Source organism: Mucor mucedo (assembly GCF_025094135.1).
Source record: "Mucor mucedo strain NRRL 3635 chromosome Unknown EV154scaffold_53, whole genome shotgun sequence".
In the NCBI taxonomy this organism is placed as follows: domain Eukaryota; kingdom Fungi; phylum Mucoromycota; class Mucoromycetes; order Mucorales; family Mucoraceae; genus Mucor; species Mucor mucedo.
Genome location: NW_026252337.1, coordinates 138,535 through 158,413, shown reverse-complemented (window position 1 = coordinate 158,413; position 19,879 = coordinate 138,535). Strand labels below are relative to the sequence as shown.

The 19,879-nt window shown below is 36.2% G+C and overlaps 6 protein-coding genes across 6 annotated transcripts; 3 read left to right on the top strand and 3 right to left on the bottom strand.

Moving 5' to 3' along the window:
- Positions 1 to 816: 816 nt before the first annotated feature.
- On the bottom strand, positions 817 to 3,824 carry EV154DRAFT_465439 (peptidase S8/S53 domain-containing protein). The gene is made up of 3 exons (XM_051597689.1): positions 3,004 to 3,824; positions 2,088 to 2,951; positions 817 to 2,028 (listed from the first exon to the last, which is right to left on the bottom strand). The coding sequence occupies exons 1-3, from the start codon at positions 3,718 to 3,720 to the stop codon at positions 979 to 981; spliced, it is 2,631 nt and encodes an 876-aa protein (XP_051457036.1). The 5' UTR covers positions 3,721 to 3,824; the 3' UTR covers positions 817 to 978.
- A 1,006-nt stretch (positions 3,825 to 4,830) lies between these two features.
- Positions 4,831 to 4,989, top strand: EV154DRAFT_421848 (uncharacterized protein; the record flags this gene model as incomplete). The annotated part of the gene is made up of 1 exon (XM_051596056.1): positions 4,831 to 4,989. A coding segment is annotated over one exon (159 nt), but the record flags the coding sequence as incomplete, so codon positions are not given.
- A 3,169-nt stretch (positions 4,990 to 8,158) lies between these two features.
- On the bottom strand, positions 8,159 to 8,323 carry EV154DRAFT_421846 (uncharacterized protein; the record flags this gene model as incomplete). The annotated part of the gene is made up of 1 exon (XM_051596055.1): positions 8,159 to 8,323. A coding segment is annotated over one exon (165 nt), but the record flags the coding sequence as incomplete, so codon positions are not given.
- Positions 8,324 to 10,228: 1,905 nt separating this feature from the next.
- EV154DRAFT_421783 (SNF2 family N-terminal domain-containing protein) lies at positions 10,229 to 12,598 on the top strand (the record flags this gene model as incomplete). Its single annotated transcript, XM_051596052.1, has 4 exons — positions 10,229 to 11,812; positions 11,875 to 12,185; positions 12,246 to 12,313; positions 12,366 to 12,598. The coding sequence occupies 4 exons, from the start codon at positions 10,229 to 10,231 to the stop codon at positions 12,596 to 12,598; spliced, it is 2,196 nt and encodes a 731-aa protein (XP_051457033.1).
- Positions 12,599 to 13,424: 826 nt separating this feature from the next.
- Positions 13,425 to 15,890, bottom strand: EV154DRAFT_421714 (uncharacterized protein; the record flags this gene model as incomplete). The annotated part of the gene is made up of 7 exons (XM_051596045.1): positions 13,425 to 13,705; positions 13,763 to 13,951; positions 14,429 to 14,969; positions 15,024 to 15,304; positions 15,373 to 15,466; positions 15,542 to 15,662; positions 15,715 to 15,890. 7 exons carry the CDS (start codon positions 15,888 to 15,890, stop codon positions 13,425 to 13,427), a joined length of 1,683 nt encoding a protein of 560 aa, XP_051457032.1.
- A 913-nt stretch (positions 15,891 to 16,803) lies between these two features.
- EV154DRAFT_247520 (uncharacterized protein) lies at positions 16,804 to 19,326 on the top strand. Its single transcript, XM_051594590.1, has 9 exons — positions 16,804 to 16,994; positions 17,052 to 17,221; positions 17,274 to 17,478; positions 17,543 to 17,686; positions 17,751 to 17,925; positions 17,988 to 18,327; positions 18,384 to 18,540; positions 18,596 to 18,767; positions 18,850 to 19,326. The coding sequence occupies exons 1-9, from the start codon at positions 16,951 to 16,953 to the stop codon at positions 18,937 to 18,939; spliced, it is 1,497 nt and encodes a 498-aa protein (XP_051457031.1). The 5' UTR covers positions 16,804 to 16,950; the 3' UTR covers positions 18,940 to 19,326.
- The last annotated feature ends 553 nt before the right edge of the window (positions 19,327 to 19,879 follow it).

Here is a 19,879-nt window from a genome sequence, read left to right as displayed (position 1 = left end):
TGAATTTGTCTTTGGCCCTATGACGGTCTTACGAATATCCTAATTAGTGAATCAAGATTCATGTCCTTGCATATGTGTTACTACCACTTATTGTTAAGCGTATATGTCCTCAGAATTGTTTTAAATACGATAGTATGAGTAATATACATTGTCATTAATTCCCCGTAGATTTAACAGGACAGCTTCTAAAATACGATACTTCCTACACGCATAATGTATGCTACTTTTGCATCTGCATAGTAGTAAAAAATTATTGTAACACAAGCTTCTTAAAAAAGAAAAGAAAAAAAAATTGCTTTTTCCGTCCAGCAAGGATTCAATAAGTTTTTATCATCTGATTTTTAAAATTGCCGTGAATCGGATATGTAATAGAAATGTCTTACAGTATAAACTAAATACTTATCGACTATTATCAGTGGTATTTGGTGAAACCATTAATTCAATATACATCAATTTTGCAATTTTTGGCTTAAGAAAAAAATAATTGAGCTGCCAATGGAGACGTCAGGATAGTGCTACATCACAATAAAGTTATTATCCTTAGTCAATTTAGGCTTGAAGATTCGAAGTTGGCTGTAACAACTTAAATTTTTTCTAATTGATTAACTATTCACTGCACAAAATATATAAATGCGTATATACGCAAAACACATTATTGCTTTTACATCAAAAGTTTGAACTGGCCGAGTGTGGAAACCTTTAAGTTAATGAATCTAGATCAAACACTGACCTACTTAAATATATGTATAATATTGACAACAGGTTTCTAATTTTTTTAGCCGATTTTTGTTCATCTTGAACTAATACAAGAGCAAACTCGCGTGTAACTACGATGATAAAAGCAGATTTTATGGTTCATGCTCTTAACACAGGTTGTTACAATGACGGAAAAAGTTATAGTTACGGTTAATTTTATTAATTAATAATTAGAAGTGATATTACATTATTATTTAAAGATAGAATGAGGTACGAAGTGACTTAGTTCTTGAGGACAACAGATCCTGAAGTCCAGGTCTCCCAATCTTTCTTGGTCTTGGGGTTACCAAATAATTTGAGGGCACTCAAACGTAATACGTAAGTACCGGCAGGTGCAGGAATAGGAAGGGGAGCATCAGGCATTGATGAAGGGATATAAGTACCATCCCAAATATAAGTACTGTATTGGTTGTCATCGCTGTTAAGGAAGTTACGGCCATTATAATCTAAACCAGTCAAGAATACACCAACAACCTTTTTAGTCGTGGCGTTTAAAAGTTCAGCTTTGATAGTCTTAGAAGGAGTCAACAAGCGAATAACGGCAACAGGTTCAGAGTTCTTAATAGAGCGGTCAAAAGTAAAAACATCCTTAGCTCCATACTCATTGCCAGATTGATCAATAACAGTGGGGAATCCAGATTCGGTATCAAAAATAGGAAGGGTCTTTTGAGAACCGACTACACCAAAGTAGGGAACCTTGATATCCTTACCACTGGACTTCTGCTTGGAAACAACATGGATATAACCACCATAGTAAATATGATCGCGAGGGTTAGTCTTGGGAGGGGTGACAGTAACAGTAATCTTCTTGGATTTTCCAGGAGCAAGCTTGAATGATTTAGTAGAGAAACGCAACTTGGCAGCAGCAGAGTAATTTTCGGCAGGTTCAAGTGGTGTATAACCAGAAGTCTTGACATCATAAGGGGCAATAGCAGTAGATACATCGTTCTTAACCTCGTATGAGATAGTCTTGGGACCGCGGTTGGTAATAGTGATAGTTTGTTTCTTGTATTTGGAGGAGGAAGTATCGTTGAAACTGATTTGAGCAGGGGTAATGTGGGTCTTTTGGGTAATAGCGTCGTAAACTTGAACAAGACCTGCACCTTGACGAACAGGGGAATCAATCACGGAAGAATTGTAAACCTTAACAGGGAGGGCATAGTTTTGGAATTGTTCATGAACAAATGAAACAGCTTGTCTTTTCTTTGAACCTTCAGAATTGATGTACAAAGCCATGGTTCCAGCAACATAAGGAGCAGACATGGAAGTACCCTATAAAAAAACCTTATTCAATTCCTGCTCAAACTAATTGCATGTAATGTTTTACTTACAGACATGATACCCCAACCACCAAGGAAACGGGGTAAAGTGGAGTATACATTACCACCGATACCAGCAATTTGAGGCTTGAAGTTAAGTTCAGCTTCAGCACCCAAACTAGAGAAATCAGAAACTGTGCCACCGAGATTTGATGGAGCAACAACTTCCTTGTGGTCAAACGTGAGTTTAACAGTACCCTTCTTGATAGCGGCAGCAAGAGCCTTACCATCGGCATTGGTGATAGAAATAACGGGGATATTAGCAGTAACTGAAATGAGGATTTCTTCACCGGGAATATTGTTGTAAAAGATTACAGCAACAGCACCAGCCTTCATGGCATTCACAGCCTTGTCTTCGAACAAACAAGTACCTCTTTGAACAAGAGCAATCTTACCATTGACATTAGGAGAAACTTGTTCAGGTGTACAAGAATCTTCAGCGGCACCAGTTTTGTCAGACATAACTACTTCGTTATCAGCAATAGTATCATCGCCACCAGGAAGGTAGGTAATAGGTCCATCAATACCAGAAGCAGTGAGTGTTCGGATAGTATGGTATGCGTTTTCAATGGAAGCAATAGAAAATCCGGCAGAGGCAGTACTGGGTTTACCAACTGTAGAAATACCATTATCACCAGCATTACCGGCAGAAAACACCATGTTTACACCCTTGGCAACAACCTTATTGATAACATCTTCTTCGACATCACCATCACCCCAAGAGCTGTATTCACCCAAACTAAGATTGATAACATCGGCTCCTGAATCGTAAGCCATTAGGATACCTTCAATAATAACATCAGTACCAGTAGCACCAGTACAGCCAAATAATCTGAACATGGCGAGATTGGCCTCAGGGGCTACACCGGTAAAGTTCTTTCGCAGATGTTAGTTTTGAAAAAAATAAAAAAAAGTATTTAGACCTTACATTGGAAGGATCAAATCCAGCAACAATACCAGATACATGGGTACCATGACCAGAAGCTCCAGATTCGGCACCACAAGCATCAAGAGGATCACTGTCAGGCTTAGGAGTATTGTAGCCGTTGTATGCATCACCGACCAAATCGTAACCCTTGCTGACCTTAAAACCTTTACCAAAACCACCACCTAAGGCAGGAAGCATGTAATCTACACCTGTATCAAGAATGGCAACAAGGACACCTTTACCCTTATTCTTGAGCTCTGTGTGCACTCTGTCAACTTGAGTCATTGCGTGAGGGATGACAGAAGCAACAGGAACCTTTGTTCCCTTCTTGATCGTCTTAACAGTGACTTTAGGACGTTGGATCAATCTTACAGGAGTAACTGAACGAACATCAGATCGATCAAGAATAGTTTTTAATGTAGAGGCATGAATTTTGTCATCAGTGGGGTCAATATGAACGGAAAGACCATTGAAAAATTCGTGAGAATACTTTTTCTTGATGGATAAATCTACATTGCTGGCTTCCAATGATTGAGCAAAGAGAGTGCCGGCAGATTTATTTTCGAAATTTACAAGATAACGACCAGGAATAACATTGTTACCCCCCTTCTTGTACTTGGGATGAATAACATTAACAGCATCGGCTGTCATTACAAAAACTGCTAAACAGACGCCTGCTACCACAATGGGGAAGTAGGATAATGAAGACTTTTTCATTTGTTTATTATCAAAGACAGATAAATGAGAGGAAGGGGAGAAATGATAGGTGAGGGGGTATTTTTTTAAAAAAAAGAGGGAAGTTTTCGTTTATTGAAGTGAAGTATGAAAAGCAATGTATTTATATGCTCCTACAAGATACACAGAAATATAAGAGTCGAGGCTTTGAACTGTGCTATGTTAAATGTAATATCATTTTGTGTAATAGCGTGTTAAGATTATAGCTTTTGTATTAGATTCGATATAATTTTAAAAGTATCGACACAGAAATCTTGTTTAAGGAACTAAAAATACCTTGTATAGAAAAAATCACTAATAGAGGGAAGCTATTTTATGGGTACCAGTATTTTGTCATACCCAGAATTCTAAGTATCCCAAGTTTTTTCTTTTATTTAGTCGATCGTTTATGTCGTAGTTTCACAAAAGGTAACGTAGAGACCTAAATGAGGGAAGGAATACCTAAATTAGATGAAATAAAACCAATTTCCAAAATACCGGGAGTTTGAAACAACATATTCTGAACTGCAGTTTACCGATTTTCGCTTTGTAATCCATTCAAAGATATCAATCTTCCTCCAATTGCATAATATTTTGAAATTAATAATTGTATTTATTTTTTCTGGTAGAATCCTGTGGAACAGTGACTACTGGTTCTTATCTAAAGACTTTTATAAGCTAGATGTGCCATCTAATATTAAACCTCTAGCATTTATTAAGCATACGTTTTAGTGATATGGTTTTTATGTATTCAATTGTTTTTCTCGACGGAAAAAAAGAAGAAAAATGAGCCTCAAGAAAATATTTGTTAGATTAAAACTATCTGAACTAGAAACTGGTGGAACTACAATTAATTAATGCTGTGTGACTTTGAAGCATTTACTTTGAAGTGCTGGGTTTTGAATAAAGTGCATTGATCGAGATAAATAAAAAGATTAGCTGGGACAAATTCAAAAACCTTGGTATGTTTTAAGAACAGGCACACGATATAAAGGTAAAATTTCAACGCTTTTTTAAAATTATCTGAGATTTCTAGTCAAGGCTTTTTTTCTTTCAAAAGTCGCCCAAATAATCTTTATTTAGCAAATACTGTCGTTTATATCATATTAATCGAACCAACAAGAAAGTTTTGCGGACGAATATGATATTTCTGATGAAGAAATGACAGAAAGAAAAGAAATATATACCATCAGATGTGACCATGATCAGTATAATACAATCAACGTTTGCACTAAAGATATTATGGCTAACAATGAGTTGGAAGATATATAAGACAACCTAGTTGCTCTTATGACTTGAAGAGGAACACTTTTAGTTAGTTAAAAGAAAGTACAAAAGCTACTCTCAAGCACGGATTGCTGGATTAATACAAAGTTTCAAGAACAGGGCTGTTTTGTATCTATATCTGAAAAAAAAACAGGTATAGCGTATTAAAGCCTCTAAAATGTGGATAAATTCTACAAAAATGGCGATAAAGAGCTTTATGGGTTCCAGAAAAAAAAAAAAAGCTGATAAATGACAGCCGTGGAAGATCGCCTATCTTTACTTAGTTCTTGATCAAATACATATGTATATTTGAATGCTTCATCAAATATTTATTTAGCCCATGAGAAGTTATATAAAGCTTATCAGGTTTGAGGCTCTCAGCCATAACAGTTTATTATAAAACATGGTTCTTTTCGCAAAAAAAAAAACAGAGTTTACGTCATACCTCCACCGTTAGATGTGCGTTGTAAGTGGATTTTAACTGTCTACATCGGCTTTGTAAATCAAACTAACATCTAAACTTATCACCCATAACCAACTATATAACCAGTAAGTAAAGTATCGTCAAACATCAAAATGGGGTGTGAGAGGAATTGTGCTTTATTTGCTTTTTTCTTTCGTAAAATGAATAGTGCGGTAAAATGATAAAATAACTGGTTTGCTTTCAAACTGTTAAACGATTGCTAACATCAGTTGTTTGGTGCTTTTAATAAACTTTGTTTACGAATTCGGTTTTCCAGCAAACCTTTGATGAGCTGATAACTTGATGACAATCCCATTATAAGATTTTCAAATCATGCACAGGTAATACGAAAGTTGTCCACCTGATTCTCATCGTCTTCACCGAGGTTAGGATGTAGCACTTCTTACACAGTGTATTTTACAGATACTTTTAAGGCAATATCACCGGCAGGTCTCATTATGGTGATTATGTCTCCGGTCATGTGGAGAGGCAAAGATGTAGTAGCTATTCCAATGCACATTTCCGATCTACCAATGCTTTACTTAGGTGGGTGCCAATATATGAGCACCCGTAATTTCAATTACTGACTTTTTTTTTTTTTTTTTTTTTTTTTTTTTTTTTTTTTTTTTTTTTTTTTTTTTTTTTTTTTTTGCTTTTCTCTTGTTAATTGAAAGAGAAAGCGATACATTACAAAATTAAATCTATGGAATTAGTGTAACCTTTCACGAAACATTTTTTGAAAACAACACACTTATCTTAATTAGTAGATATCCACTTTTGGAACTCAATATTTCTTGTTGGACGTAAGCAGCCTAAAATAAAAAAGTATATTTGTATATATTTTTTCACGAGTATAATTACCGGAAATCAAATATGAGTATGAACCATACATATTATAATGAATAGATAGGAAGCCTTGTTTTTAGAAGGTCTTAAAATTGACCGAAGGATAAAAACAACACGCGAGAAACAGTGATATCTAAAGTGTCACCTTGTTCTACGCGAAGTACCTGTACCTTTATGATACGATATGAGACCATTGTCACCGAAATTTTATCAGTTTGTATTGAATAAAGGCGTTTTCAGGACGCATTATACTTGCGACATTGACCCTGATAATTTTTAAAGCATTTGTTAAATATAAACCTAACTACATCAATTAAAGCTCATTATAAGTGGGTTTAATGAAGCAATTCTGTTTTTTTTTCCAACCGTGCTTTTATAATAAAACAAAATGTAACGTGCGGATTTAAGTAGTACTTTCCATTTCAAAAGACCAACACGAAACAATATGTTTCGTGTTTCTCCGATCGCATTACTGTATTACGAAGTATGTAACTTTTTAAAAGCACAGTAGAGACAAACAATCCAATTGAACAAGTAAGGAGAATATTGCTCTCAATTAGCTTTATCTAGGGACATATTCGATTGTATACAAATATCTGAAAATTGTATGATTAAAGCGATAAAGGCGATATCTTAAATCATAAAAATAGAAACAAAACAATTAAAGTTTGTTGATACATACACACTATATATCCAGCCTATAAGGTACTTGACATTTAATGGCAGCCTAGCACTGAAACGTAAGCCATTAACTGATAAATTATCATTATCTACTTCTAATCCACGCTCCCAACTGCCGGATAACAATCTGTTTCAATCCTTTCTTATAAAAAGGACCCCCTTTTCCTTTAATAAAAAGATATCTAGTTTTAGTCTCAAATAATTTAACCGTTTACTTCATGGAATAGTTTATTTGTAGTTGATCATAAAATGTTGTGGTTGCACGTACACTATTTTCAGAAATAAATCTGAGTGTTCTTTATCTTAAAAAAACATATTCGCACACTTCGAATTCAATTTTTTCACACAGTCTTGGATTATAAATTTACACGCTTTAATCAATGTTTTGGAACTTTTCATATTGTATTTACTACACCATCCTCAATTTAGAATAAATTGACATAGTTTTTGGGATCTTCCACTATGGTAAATGGCAAGTTATATCTTTTGCAATCAGGTAATCATTTGTCCAACCGAGTATTATAATATTTTTTATTACACATTGACAATAATGTGGTATCATTGACCATTATGGAAGATAAGGAAAGTGTCAAAAGGCACACAATAAATTGCTGCGCATAAAACTTCAGAAATGTACAGGTTTCTTTCTTCTAGATAACCATTTAGCCAATTTAAGGTTAGGCACACTCTATTTCAAAAATGTTGCTATTGTCACTACACTATTTTCAGAAAATATTAGATCAAAACATATAAACCCCCCCCCGTTCACAAGTAAAAATTTACGTTCATCTTCCGAAAAAAGATTGCTTCAAAGACCTTAAAAAAATTAAGCTTACCACTTAAGTGTATTTATGTTTGACCTGAGATAATAGGCCTGGAAAGCTCTTGTTGCGACGTTGACGAACATTTATAATGTTTGCTTAGTCATTTTGGGTCCTTGCTCTTCTTAGTTGGTTCTGGGGAGCCTCTCTACGTCAAAATCTCGGGGTAATGTCGTTCCCATCAGTAAGTGAACGAACAATATCAACCATGTTCAAGCAAGCAGCCATATCACGATTCCATAGACGAGGAACAATCCTATTTGTATAATTAGTTGTGGTTCTACAATTTTGATTTGTATATCTGTCATAGGAACAAAAAAAATATTAGATAAATAAAGTATCAACAAGTGAAATCAACATATCTTCAGAGACCATGTCTAATTACACGAAGATTTGCCCTTCGTCTATGAGGGCGCGGGTTATTGACCATCCAAAACGTTTCAAGACTTCTATGTTTGCAGGCTGGGAAGCACTGACTTGTTCTAAATTTATCATTCGAGTACACCCTTTTACCAACTTTTTGAAGCAACCGACGGAATCCAAGGCACAAACTCAAGCAGGTTAGTCTTTTGGATGAATTGAGGCTTTAAAATAAGAGTTACATACGCATGCAATAGGGCCCTTATCCGTGCCCTTCAATATCATAATACATTTTTTATTGATACATGTTCCTCCTAATTTAGCATTATTCCCATTTAATGATAACAGATATATTTCTCTTTCGTTCATTTCGTTTGTAGACTATGCGTTAATTTTTATGCCATTATTTATTCCGTCGCTGATTGAAATTTTATTCTAAGCGTGCACGAATAATTTATGAAAATAGTGTATAGCAATAGTATCAAAAAACTTGCTCCGCATGAAGCTCATACTTGTTGAGCCATTGAGCAAATGCCAATCTATTATCGCATGTGGCTTATCAGACTACAGACTTTAGATTGTCCACTTAAATGCTACATGCATATTTAAATTAGCAGGGTAGTAAACCATGATGCATTTACAACATGTATTACCGACTGTGCAATTAAAACCTTTTTTGAAGAATACAAATACACAATGGGATACCGAATTATTATTGGATCTGTCAATGCCAAGAACAGTAAAATTTAGTTAGAAGTGTCCGTACCTGCAATATAATTTAAAGTGGCATTTTTACAATAATTCTCGGTTTAGTATCTGTCCTAATACCTCCTCCTTCGCCTTTGTTTAGATGTACGCTGAATATATATGTATTCGTTACTATTATGCTGTTTTCGATTATGTTGTTAAGTCTTAAGGAACGTTAAGTGACGCGATCTTACATTGTGACTACGTGTACCTTGACTGTTCTTAAGGCAAGCGTGTCAATATTACATAATCTGAAAACATGCATCTGTAAATATTTGGTCGTCTACTTCGGGATTTCATATTCTCTTTTTTCTTTTTTTTTCAAAAAATCATCTATTTTTGTTCGTTTTCTGCGAGTGATACGCAAATGATATGCAAGGCTTGCCGTATCATTTTTGAAAGTCTGATGAACAGATTTGCAAATCCATTGGCTTAAAGTGCGCGAATCGACGGAGTTTCCTTAGACCACGAAAACCAAAAAAAAAAAAAAAAAAAATCTTTTTCTTTATCGCGCTGACTTCTCTTAGCTTTGATTTTTCACTCCCAAATGTCACCACCTGCACCTTCGAAGCCAACCGGCTATACAGTGTCTTCTTCTGCCAACCGACCCATCAGTTCTTTCTTTTCGCCTGTTCGAAAACCAGTGGAGGAAAGCACACGACCTAAAATTGCAATTAAGAATAGTTTAAAAAGTAGCAATTTACCGAGCACAGTGTTCTCTCCCAGAAACCACGCTAAACCCACTGGACCGTTTGATCTTCATCGATCGACAGACAGATTATCCCAACGCATGGACAAGATGGATTTTAACAAACCAGTAAAACCACTCCGTGATCTAAATTCTCCATTAATGGACCTCGATTCAGATCACGACGACAGCGATTCTTCTGCCCGCGTGTTGCGTAAAAGAAAGCCTAGACAAGCCATTGTGCTCTCTTCAAGCGAAGAGGAAGAGGAAGAGGGAGAAAAGGAGGAGGAGGAAAGAGAAGACAAAAAGCCTTCAACTGAACCGTCAACCAGAAACAAACGTGCAAGAATTATTAGCGATAGTGAATCTAGTGACGACGACGATGAAGCATACGTAGACCAAAATGACAAGATTAATAAAGCATACGACGATGAATCTGAACAAGTTAATGTCGAACGTATTCAAAAGCTGTATCCTCTTAAATCGGTGGCTGAGATTCGTGAGGGGATTCGAGTCGCCGGCAGTGCCGTGCAAGCCATCTCCATGTTTTTTAAGGAGGAGACTTTGGATCAACCTGTGCGTAAAAGACATCGTACCGATGACGATATTATGCAATTAAACCGTGAAAAGCTTTCCAATATGCAAAGAGATAGATTGGTCTTACGTTTCTTCAATACTGCTAGTTCCAAGGAAATTCAAGATATCACGGGTTGTAAAGCAGCCACTGCCGATATGGTAATTGAACAATTGAGACCGTTTGATGATATTGAAAATTTGGAAGACAAACTTAGAGCTACTAAAGGAACAAGCGCCAAGTACATTACTTCGTGCAGAGAGATGATGGATGGCTATACTGCTGTGGACCAAATTATTGAGAAGATTGAAAATATGGGTGGTAAATTACGCAACATTTTAAATATATGGCAAGGTCTGGCGGTTGATAGTGTACCGGAAAGTCTTGGAGGTACGCCTGCTGGCAGTGATGACGACGAGCCAGATGAAAAGGCGGGTACTCATTTGATGCATTTGGATATCAATCCTACCGTTGATAAATCCAGTCCCGAATATAAGGATGCTATCGAAGGGTATCTTTCAGAACAGCCCAAATATGTCAACAAGGAAATGACGTTAAAGGATTATCAAATTTTGGGTGTCAATTGGATGTTGTTATTGTATAGAAAGAACATCTCTGGTATTTTGGCTGATGAAATGGGTTTGGGTAAGACAGCTCAAGTCATTGCTTTTCTTGGAAGATTATACGAGATGGGAGAAAATGGTCCTCATCTGGTTATCGTTCCTTCATCCACTATTGAAAATTGGCTCCGTGAGTTTGAAAGATTCTGCCCTGAATTGACAGTCCGTTTATATCATGGAAGCATTAAGGAACGTGAAGAGCAGCGCTACGAACTAATGGAGGATAAAGGGGAATACCAAGTGGTTGTAACAACGTATAATATTGCTACCAGTAATGCAGAAGACAGATCCTTTTTAAAGAAATTGAAATGTCGTTCCATGATTTTGGATGAAGGCCACATGATTAAGAACTGTACCAGTGCTCGCTACAAATACCTGATGAAGATTTCGGTGCCATTCCGACTATTATTGACTGGTACACCACTCCAAAATAACCTGCAAGAACTCGTATCGCTCTTAATTTTTATCATGCCTGAAACCTTTGCAGCTTATGAGGAAGAAGTGAGATCAATTTTCAAGATTCGTTTGAATGGGCCATCCAAAGAGGACAAGAGTCAAGCAGGAAAGGGCACAGAAACCGCTGTTCAAGTGCTTTCAAGAGAGCGTATTATTCGGGCCAAGAGAATGATGACGCCGTTTGTATTACGTCGTAAGAAGGAAGACGTTCTCAAAGATTTGCCCTCTAAACGTCAAATCGTTGAAATCTGTAAAATGACACCCAATCAAAAACAATTGTATTCGGATATCATTCTCAAGAGTAAAAAGTCATTAGAGAATCAAGTTGTGACAAAGAAGAAGTCTGCCATGGATTCACAATTTGAGAGCATGTCAAATATTATTGTCCATTTAAGGAAGGCTGCCGATCACCCACTCTTGTTCAGAAAAATTTATACGGATGATCTCTTAAGACAAATGTCCAAGGAAATTATGCGTGATGTCAAATATTGGGATGCTAACGAAGAGTATATCTACGAAGATATGACCGTAATGTCTGATTTTGAGTTGAATAGACTTTGTAAAGATAACAAGGTTAGTGACTTTTTCTTTCGCTTAAAAAAATCTATCACTTCTGACTTGCTTCATATCTATAGACAATTACTCAACATCAATTAAAGAACAATGAATGGATGGATTCAGGAAAGATTGAGAAATTAAAGACAATATTACCAGAATGTAAAGCTAGAAAGGAAAAGGTTTTGATCTTTAGTCAGTTCACTAGAATGTTGGATATACTCGAGCTCGTCATGACAACACTCAATGTATCCTTTGTCCGATTGGATGGCGAAACCAAGGTTATGGAACGTCAAAACCTCATCGATGATTTTAATGAGGACGAAAGTATAGATGTATTTTTACTGAGTACAAAGGCTGGTGGATTTGGTATCAACTTGACCTCTGCAAAGTAAGTTATTTTAAAAAGTGTGAATAGAAACATGGACAGGGTCTCTAAAAACCACGATAGTGTCGTTGTGCTTTATGATTTAGATTTCAATCCCCAAAATGATAGACAGGCAGAGGATCGTGCTCATCGTAAGTTAAACAAGTAAATATGTCTAATATCCAAATTAACACACCAATATAGGTGTGGGTCAAACAAAGGATGTCCGCATCATTAAACTGATTTCACAAGACTCTGTGGAAGAGTATATTTTAAAGATGGCAGATATCAAATTGCGTCTTGATAAACGTGTATCTTCCAAGGAAGGAGATCCAGCTGAAATGGACTTCGAAGAGGAAGACAGCGAACAACAGAAACAAAGTTTGCAATCCATGATTCGAGAGGCATTTATTCAAGCTGATAAACTTCATCGTTAAGAACACACGCATCATTTACATATCTACACATATTTATAAAAAAAAAGTTTATACAAGTTCAAAGTCCTGTATTTAAAATGGAATTATTCATACCACTACAGTATGTATACTATGCAAGATTCTGTTTCGCAGTCTTTTTACTTAATAACAAAACGAATAAAAAATTGACATCTTTCCTTGATACTTAGAGGTCAGTACAATATGGATGATATAATTGACAAAAAAAATTAAGTAGTTGTGCACTCTTAAGCCTCTGATAAAATGCCCTGAGAGGAAGGCCAAGCTACTGCTAACCCTACGTTCAGGAACTGTGTTTCACTTTTATCGGTAGAAATATAATTATAGATATTTTAAGAAAAAAACAAGAAAAGGAAATGTGTTTACGTGTGTGTGTGTGTGTGTGTGTGTGTGTGTGTCTATATAGGGTATGATTTGTTATACAATGTGGGATGCAGATTCCACATCCAACATGGGATCGTCTGTTGAACTATTTACAGAGGTAGTAGGAATAATGGAAGGTCCATTACTGCTATTCTCCATGATTTCTTCCATTTCCGCTAATTGTTTTTGTGCCAATTTTCTTCTTTTTTTACGCTTATTGGCACACGTCTTTATTGCCGACTTCATTTCGGTCATCGTAAAAGGTTTACTAATAAAATCATTCATGCCGGCATCAATACAAATTTGTCGATCTTCACGTGAAGCAGACGCTGTTAACGCAATGATGTATACATCCACAGTATTAATCAGTGTAATCGGTTCACTGGGGTCTGTTGACACTGTGTCTTCATCTGTTGCATCCATGACTTTTTGTTTGGCTCTTTCCTTAATAATTTCTCGTGTCACCTCTAATCCATCCATTTCGGGCATATACAAATCCATCTAATATGGGGTTAGTGAGTTTGTTTGTGAAAAAAAAAAAAAAAAAAAAAAAAAAAAAAAAAAAAAAAAAAAAAAAAAAAAAAAAAAAAAAAAAAAAAAAACTTACGAATATCACATCGAATACAGATGTCTTCATCAAGGAAAGTACTTCCTTTCCGTTATTTGCAATGGCTACATCAATATATCCCAGTCGTTTCAAAATGCTAATGGCAATTTTTTGATTTACTATAGAAACAAATTAACTACTTTTTTCTTCATTTCTGGGAACCCACAAAGACTTACGGATATTATCCTCAGCAAGTAAAATTCGAAGTGGATGAATTTTTGCAAGGTTCTCTTCTTTGGTCTGTGGTTTTCGATTATGATAATGTTGTTTGGTAATTGCCACACGCGTATTTCGTGTAGCAGGTGATAACAAATCCGTATATGTTTTCCTCGCTGTGCCATTATTCCCACCACCATTACCGCTACCTGTGTGTTTATTTTCCACTAGCCCAGGTGACGAGGATGATGTAGTCGGATTTACTAAAGGTCCATCTTCTGCCATCGGAGAGAAATGATCACTACCCGAACTAGTATGAATGATTTGCGATATGGATGTCTCGGATCGACTATAAGGTTCTGTTCCAAATAATTGCTGATGTGTAGTTCTAGGCAGCAAAGGTCGAAGCTGTTGTTGTTGTTGTTGCTGCTGCTGCTGCTGTTGATGTTGATGGTAATTATGATGATGTGGATGAGGAGGCGTGGAAGGGGAATGTTGGCCATATGTGTTCGAAGGAAAATAACTAGGATGATTGGCAACGGGAGTAGTAAAAGTATACATGGAGGGCGCGGAATCTGACGCGTTTCCACCCAAGGAAGAATGTACACTCCCACTACTGTCTGAGACGGTGGATCCAGGGGAAGAAGGTGAGCCAACATATCCTGCCATTGGGGTACTGTCATTACTATAATTTCTTGTGCGGGGAGCCACCGTCATTGGCAAAGTAAGAGCGAATCTAGATCCGACATTTTCTTCTGATTCTACCCAAACACAACCACCCATTCGATTTACAAGCGTACTTGAGATGGCAAGGCCTAGACCTGTACCACCATAGCGTCTAGCGGTTGAGATATCGATTTGAGAGAAAGACTTGAAAAGTTTCGGTAAACGATCAGCAGGGATTCCTATTCCCGTATCTGTGACAGAAATTTCCAGAATGGCCTTTTCACCAAAGTAATCCTCGGCAATGAATTCCTCAGAGGAGGAAACAAGGCCTGATGAAGGGGAGGAGATATTGGTAACGGCAGGAGGAGAGAGTGGATTGGATGCACTGTTGTTCCTCTCTCGACGCTCTTGTAAAGCACGAGACCACATTGTTTCTATCTTGGCTTCGTATCTTTCTTTAAAAGACATGCGTTTTTCATTCTGTTGTTGTTGATGAGGTGGACGCAGTGGAGTGGGTGTAGATCGTTTGATGCGAATATGAATACCACCTTGTTTTGTAAACTAAAAAGAAAGTGATTAACACATGATTTGTTATTTTTGTTTATTTCACTCTACCTTGACTGCATTAGAACACAAATTCAACATGATTTGTGTTAATCGCATCGTGTCACCGAGCAAATGATCAGGCACGTCGGAATCTATTTTCCAGATGACAGGTAATACGGTCTTCCCCTTCTTGTGATGCAAGGGACGAAGTAAGATACCGCTATTCTCTAGTTGCGAGATCAATTGTGGTAGTGATAAATTATCGTCTTTATCCGGTGGACATTCCAAAACATAAACCATTTTATTTTGTTGACTCATGGATGCTTGGTGTCTTGCCATATTTAAAGTGTCTGTTATTTGTTTGTATGGTTTTAATGTACTATTTTAGATACCAAGAAAATAAATAAATAAATAATACCTTTCAAACATTTTCTCAGACTAAATCTTCTGCTTTCCAGCTTAAATTTAGGGTCATGATTCAATTTGGAGATGTCTAGAATATCGTTGATAATCTAAAATAAACAACAAAAATGAGTTTTTTTTTTTGAAAAAAAAAAAAAAAAAAAGAATTGATATTCATTACTTACCGTCAGTAAATGACTGCCACTGGTTTGGATGACTTCTAAATGTTCAATCTGTTCCACATTTAAAGTTGACCGTTCCTGCAATAATAAATCGGTCAAAGCAATCACGGCATTCATTGGGGTTCTAAAATAGTTGCTTAGCACACCTTTAAAAAGAACATATATCTTTTGTTTACCTAATTTCGTGACTCATATCAGCCAAAAACTTTAGCTTGTTCTCAGCATCCAACGAGGCCAAATCTCTAGCACTGATCAAACGTTCACGTTCTCCTATCTGATTTATTTCATTCACACAACGGTCATGAACCGCATTCAAAATAGTTGTAATGGTATCTAGTCGTGCAGGATCCATACTAGGTTGTTTATCTAATACACAGATGATGCCCTTGATCAAATCCTTCTTTTCGAACGATTCAAGCCTAGTTGAAACAAATTGTTGAAATTCCGGATACACGGAGAGTTCGGCTTCTTCCTTGTGGTCCATTGAAAGGATCTTTTCGTCGTTTAACAATGCTTTCAGATATGGTGAAGATGACTTCAAGGTGGATAATGGAATGATGGTGTGCTGTTTACTATTTGGAAAAGATAATGAGCTTCTTTTTATAATGTATGAGGATAGCAAAAAACCACCCTACATGAATTCCATGGATGGATCATTGGAAAAGCAGGCACGTATCAAGAGATATTGGTCGTGAAGTAGATTCTGTGCTGGTAGTTGTGTTGGATGCTGGGGTTCATCCAAGATATCTGGCGGACTACTTACTACACTGTTATTAATAACATGAAATTTTTTGCCTTGGTTATGATAGATACGGGTCAACTCTCTGTATTCTTCCACTGGTAATAACTGGAGCATTAAGGTGGTAGTAGTTTTTGTTTGTACAGTGATTTGTTGCATAAGTGAATCGAGAAACTTTTGTCCAACATGTGGAAATGTAGAGCTATAAATCGAGCCAAGTTCAGAATAACAGGGTATTACATGCTGGTCAATGGGGATTTTAATACAAGTATCAGGCTTATCCGGATTCATTTATTTAAGTATGTATGTATATGAGTATATATAAATATATACACTGAAAAAGGAGGGCAAAAATAAAAGAAAAAAATAATAATAAAAGGTAACAGCAGCTACCAGAGAGTGCAAAAAAAAAAGAGAGTCGTGTTGTGTGCCACAAGATCAAAGTACGTCATGGACATAAAAAAAAAGTTTTTTTTTTTTTTTTTTTTTTTTTTTTTTTTTTTTTTTTTTTTTTTTTGCTAGAAAAAGGGAGAGAGAGGAACAGTGTCACCACAGTCATCTTTTTTTTCCATATAAAGTTGATGGGAAAGGGCGTATAAATGTTGCATCAATTTTGATCAACACAGTTTTTCTTTTCTTTTTCTTTCTTTTTTTGTGTCTTAGCCTTAGCAAAATGAAGAAAAATCAAAACCCCACAGTAGCTGTCATTGGATCAGGGTAATTATAAACCAGGCACGCAGAAAAAACATATGTCTTAAAACAATCATTGAATAGATTCAGCGGATTATGTGCCGCAATTCAAGTAAAAAACCATTTCGGTATCAAGGCACAAATCTTTGAAATCTCTAATGAAATCGGAGGAACTTGGCGCGATAACACGTATCCTGGTTGTGCCTGTGATATCCCTAGTCCATTGTATTCTTACAGTTTCGAATTAAATCCTAGTAAGTTATTGCAATATATATTGTTTGTTTTTCTAATATATATTGATCACAGACTGGTCTTTGCACTACAGTGGTAATGAAGAAATCTTTGACTACATGAAACACGTTGCTCGTAAACATAAGTTATATGAGCAAGTTCGTTTCAAAACAGAAGTGGTACGTATCGAATGGGTGAATGATGATCAAATGTGGAAGGTTCAAACGCGAAACTTGGAGACACCCACTCAAGAAATTATTACGGAATTTTACAACTATGTGTGAGAATTTTTTAGTACATGTTCGGCGAAATATGTCACGAAAATGCTAACTCTATTTTTTAAGCTTTGCTGGCCTTGGACCACTTAGTGTCCCTAATGTTCCACCCCAATTTAAAAGTTTCACAGGTACCACTGTTCATACAGCCTTATGGGATCCAACGATCGATTTCACCAATAAGAAAGTCGCTGTCATTGGTAACGGCGCTAGGTAATCTAAAAAATAAAAAATATGTATCTTAATATCAATCTTGTTTCTAACAAGAAAAAAAAAGTGCGGTACAAGCCATTCCAGAATTAAGAAAAGTCGCCCAACACTTGACACTTTATCAACGTACAGCTACCTGGATTCTTCCCAAGGATCAATTTAAGTATTCAAAATTCGCAAAATTTCTTCTCAAATACATTCCCTTCTTGATGCGACTTTACCGTAATGCTATCTTCTTTCAGGTAAATATATCTACTCATTAATCTATGTCTCCACACATGACTAATTAACAAAGATAATCTAGCATGAATTGTATTACCTAAATTTTGGTTATCACAGTACCTTTATTGGTAGATTGGTACACCGTTTATTTACTTGGATCACCGCTTCCAAATTAAAAAAAGCTGGCCGTCCTGACCTCATCCCCACTTTAACACCTAATTTCCCTCCCGGTTGTAAACGTATCGCCAAATCCGAAAACTATTTGGAAGCTTTAGCTCAACCCAATGTCACCGTTGTTACTTCAACCATTGATAAAATCGATGGAACTACTCTCATTGATGCAAATGGAAACAAAGAACAGGTCGATATCTTGGTCTTAGCAACCGGCTTTAATGTTGCCGGATTCCTTGGAAATCTCACCAGTAAGAACGATTTAAAAAAAAATATAAAACATGTGTTAACTTTAGGTAATATTCAGTTGTCGGAAGAGATGGCATTTGTTTAAATAAGGAATGGGACGAAAACTATCCTGATACGTACAAAAGTGCTACTATTCATGGCTTCCCCAACTTTTTCCTCATGCTGTCTGCTGGCTCGGCTTTAGGTCATAGCTCGGTCGTTACTATCATTGAATGGTAAATACTGCCATTCAAAAAAGTTAAAGAAAGAGGTTCTAATATTTGTGATTAGTCAAGTCGATTATGCCATCAAATGCATGAAGTATGCTATGAAGAAACAATTAATTGCTATCGAACCCAAACTTGAAGCACAAAAGAAATATACAAACAACATTAAGCGTCAATTTAAGGGAACTGTATGGGAAACAGGTTGCAGTTCTTGGTACCTTAATAAACGCGGAGAAGTAAGTAGATAGGAAATTCATATGCGCATAATTTTTGACTCATCTTTCCCAAAAAAAAAAAAAAAAAAAAAAAAAAAAAAAGGTGTATGGTTTATGGCCAGGAACGGTCACAAGCTTTTGGTGGAATTGTTACAAAACTGGACTCGGAAAGAATTTTATCGAATATAAATAATTTTTTTTGTTACATGTGTTATGTGCATGAGTCTGAAAATTATGACAAGATGCTTCCAGCACCAAACAGAATAGTTTGAATTCTTAAAATAGTCAAATACTTTGTTTTTCTTTTGAAAATTGTCGATTTGTACCTATTACACCATAGTTTTTTTTTTTATTTCCTCACTGTACGAGGATAATTTTTCTAAAGAAAGAAGTACCAATATAGTGACACCGTCTTTAATGCTCTTAGATTGAGACAGTCTTGAAAATAAATTTGCTGAGGAGGATGCGTAGTTATTATAGGGAATTATCACATCACATAAGAATGGATAATCGCATATAATACTCTGATTTACGCATCACACTACTAATTATCATCAAGACCGTTGATGTTTGTGAATAAGCTATTTACTATTATACCATCATAATACGATTTAATAGAATAGTACAATCTTGTACGTGGAATATTCAGTTCCTGAATATTTGCACGTACTAAACCTTTTCTTTGACATTTACGTTGTGGATTCGTTTATTCCTCCAGCCCGTGCCTCCGGTTATACTCCTGATCCAGATCACTCGGTAGTAAATATCACACCATTTATACTTGTATTACAGTTTTTCAGGTTAGTCACCAAAAATTACCATTTTTCGCCTGCCCGTCCCTCGATATCCTGATTTCATATGCTTCCACTTTGATCACTGATTGGTCCAATTTTTGGAATCCAGCCTTCGCGCTCTCTCACTGCTTTGGATTCATTTTGGCTGTGTCATAAAGCCTTTAACGCTGGTTCAACTATTTTTATCGGTAGCAATTTCGGATTTCAAGATTCTTTTTGAAAGACTATAAAGGGGTTGAACAGTGGGGACTTCATGTCTTTTGCTACAAAATATTGAAGTTTGCTGTTCAAAAAGAAACGGCCAAGCGCAACGAAAGGTTGCAAAAGGATTTCGTTTTC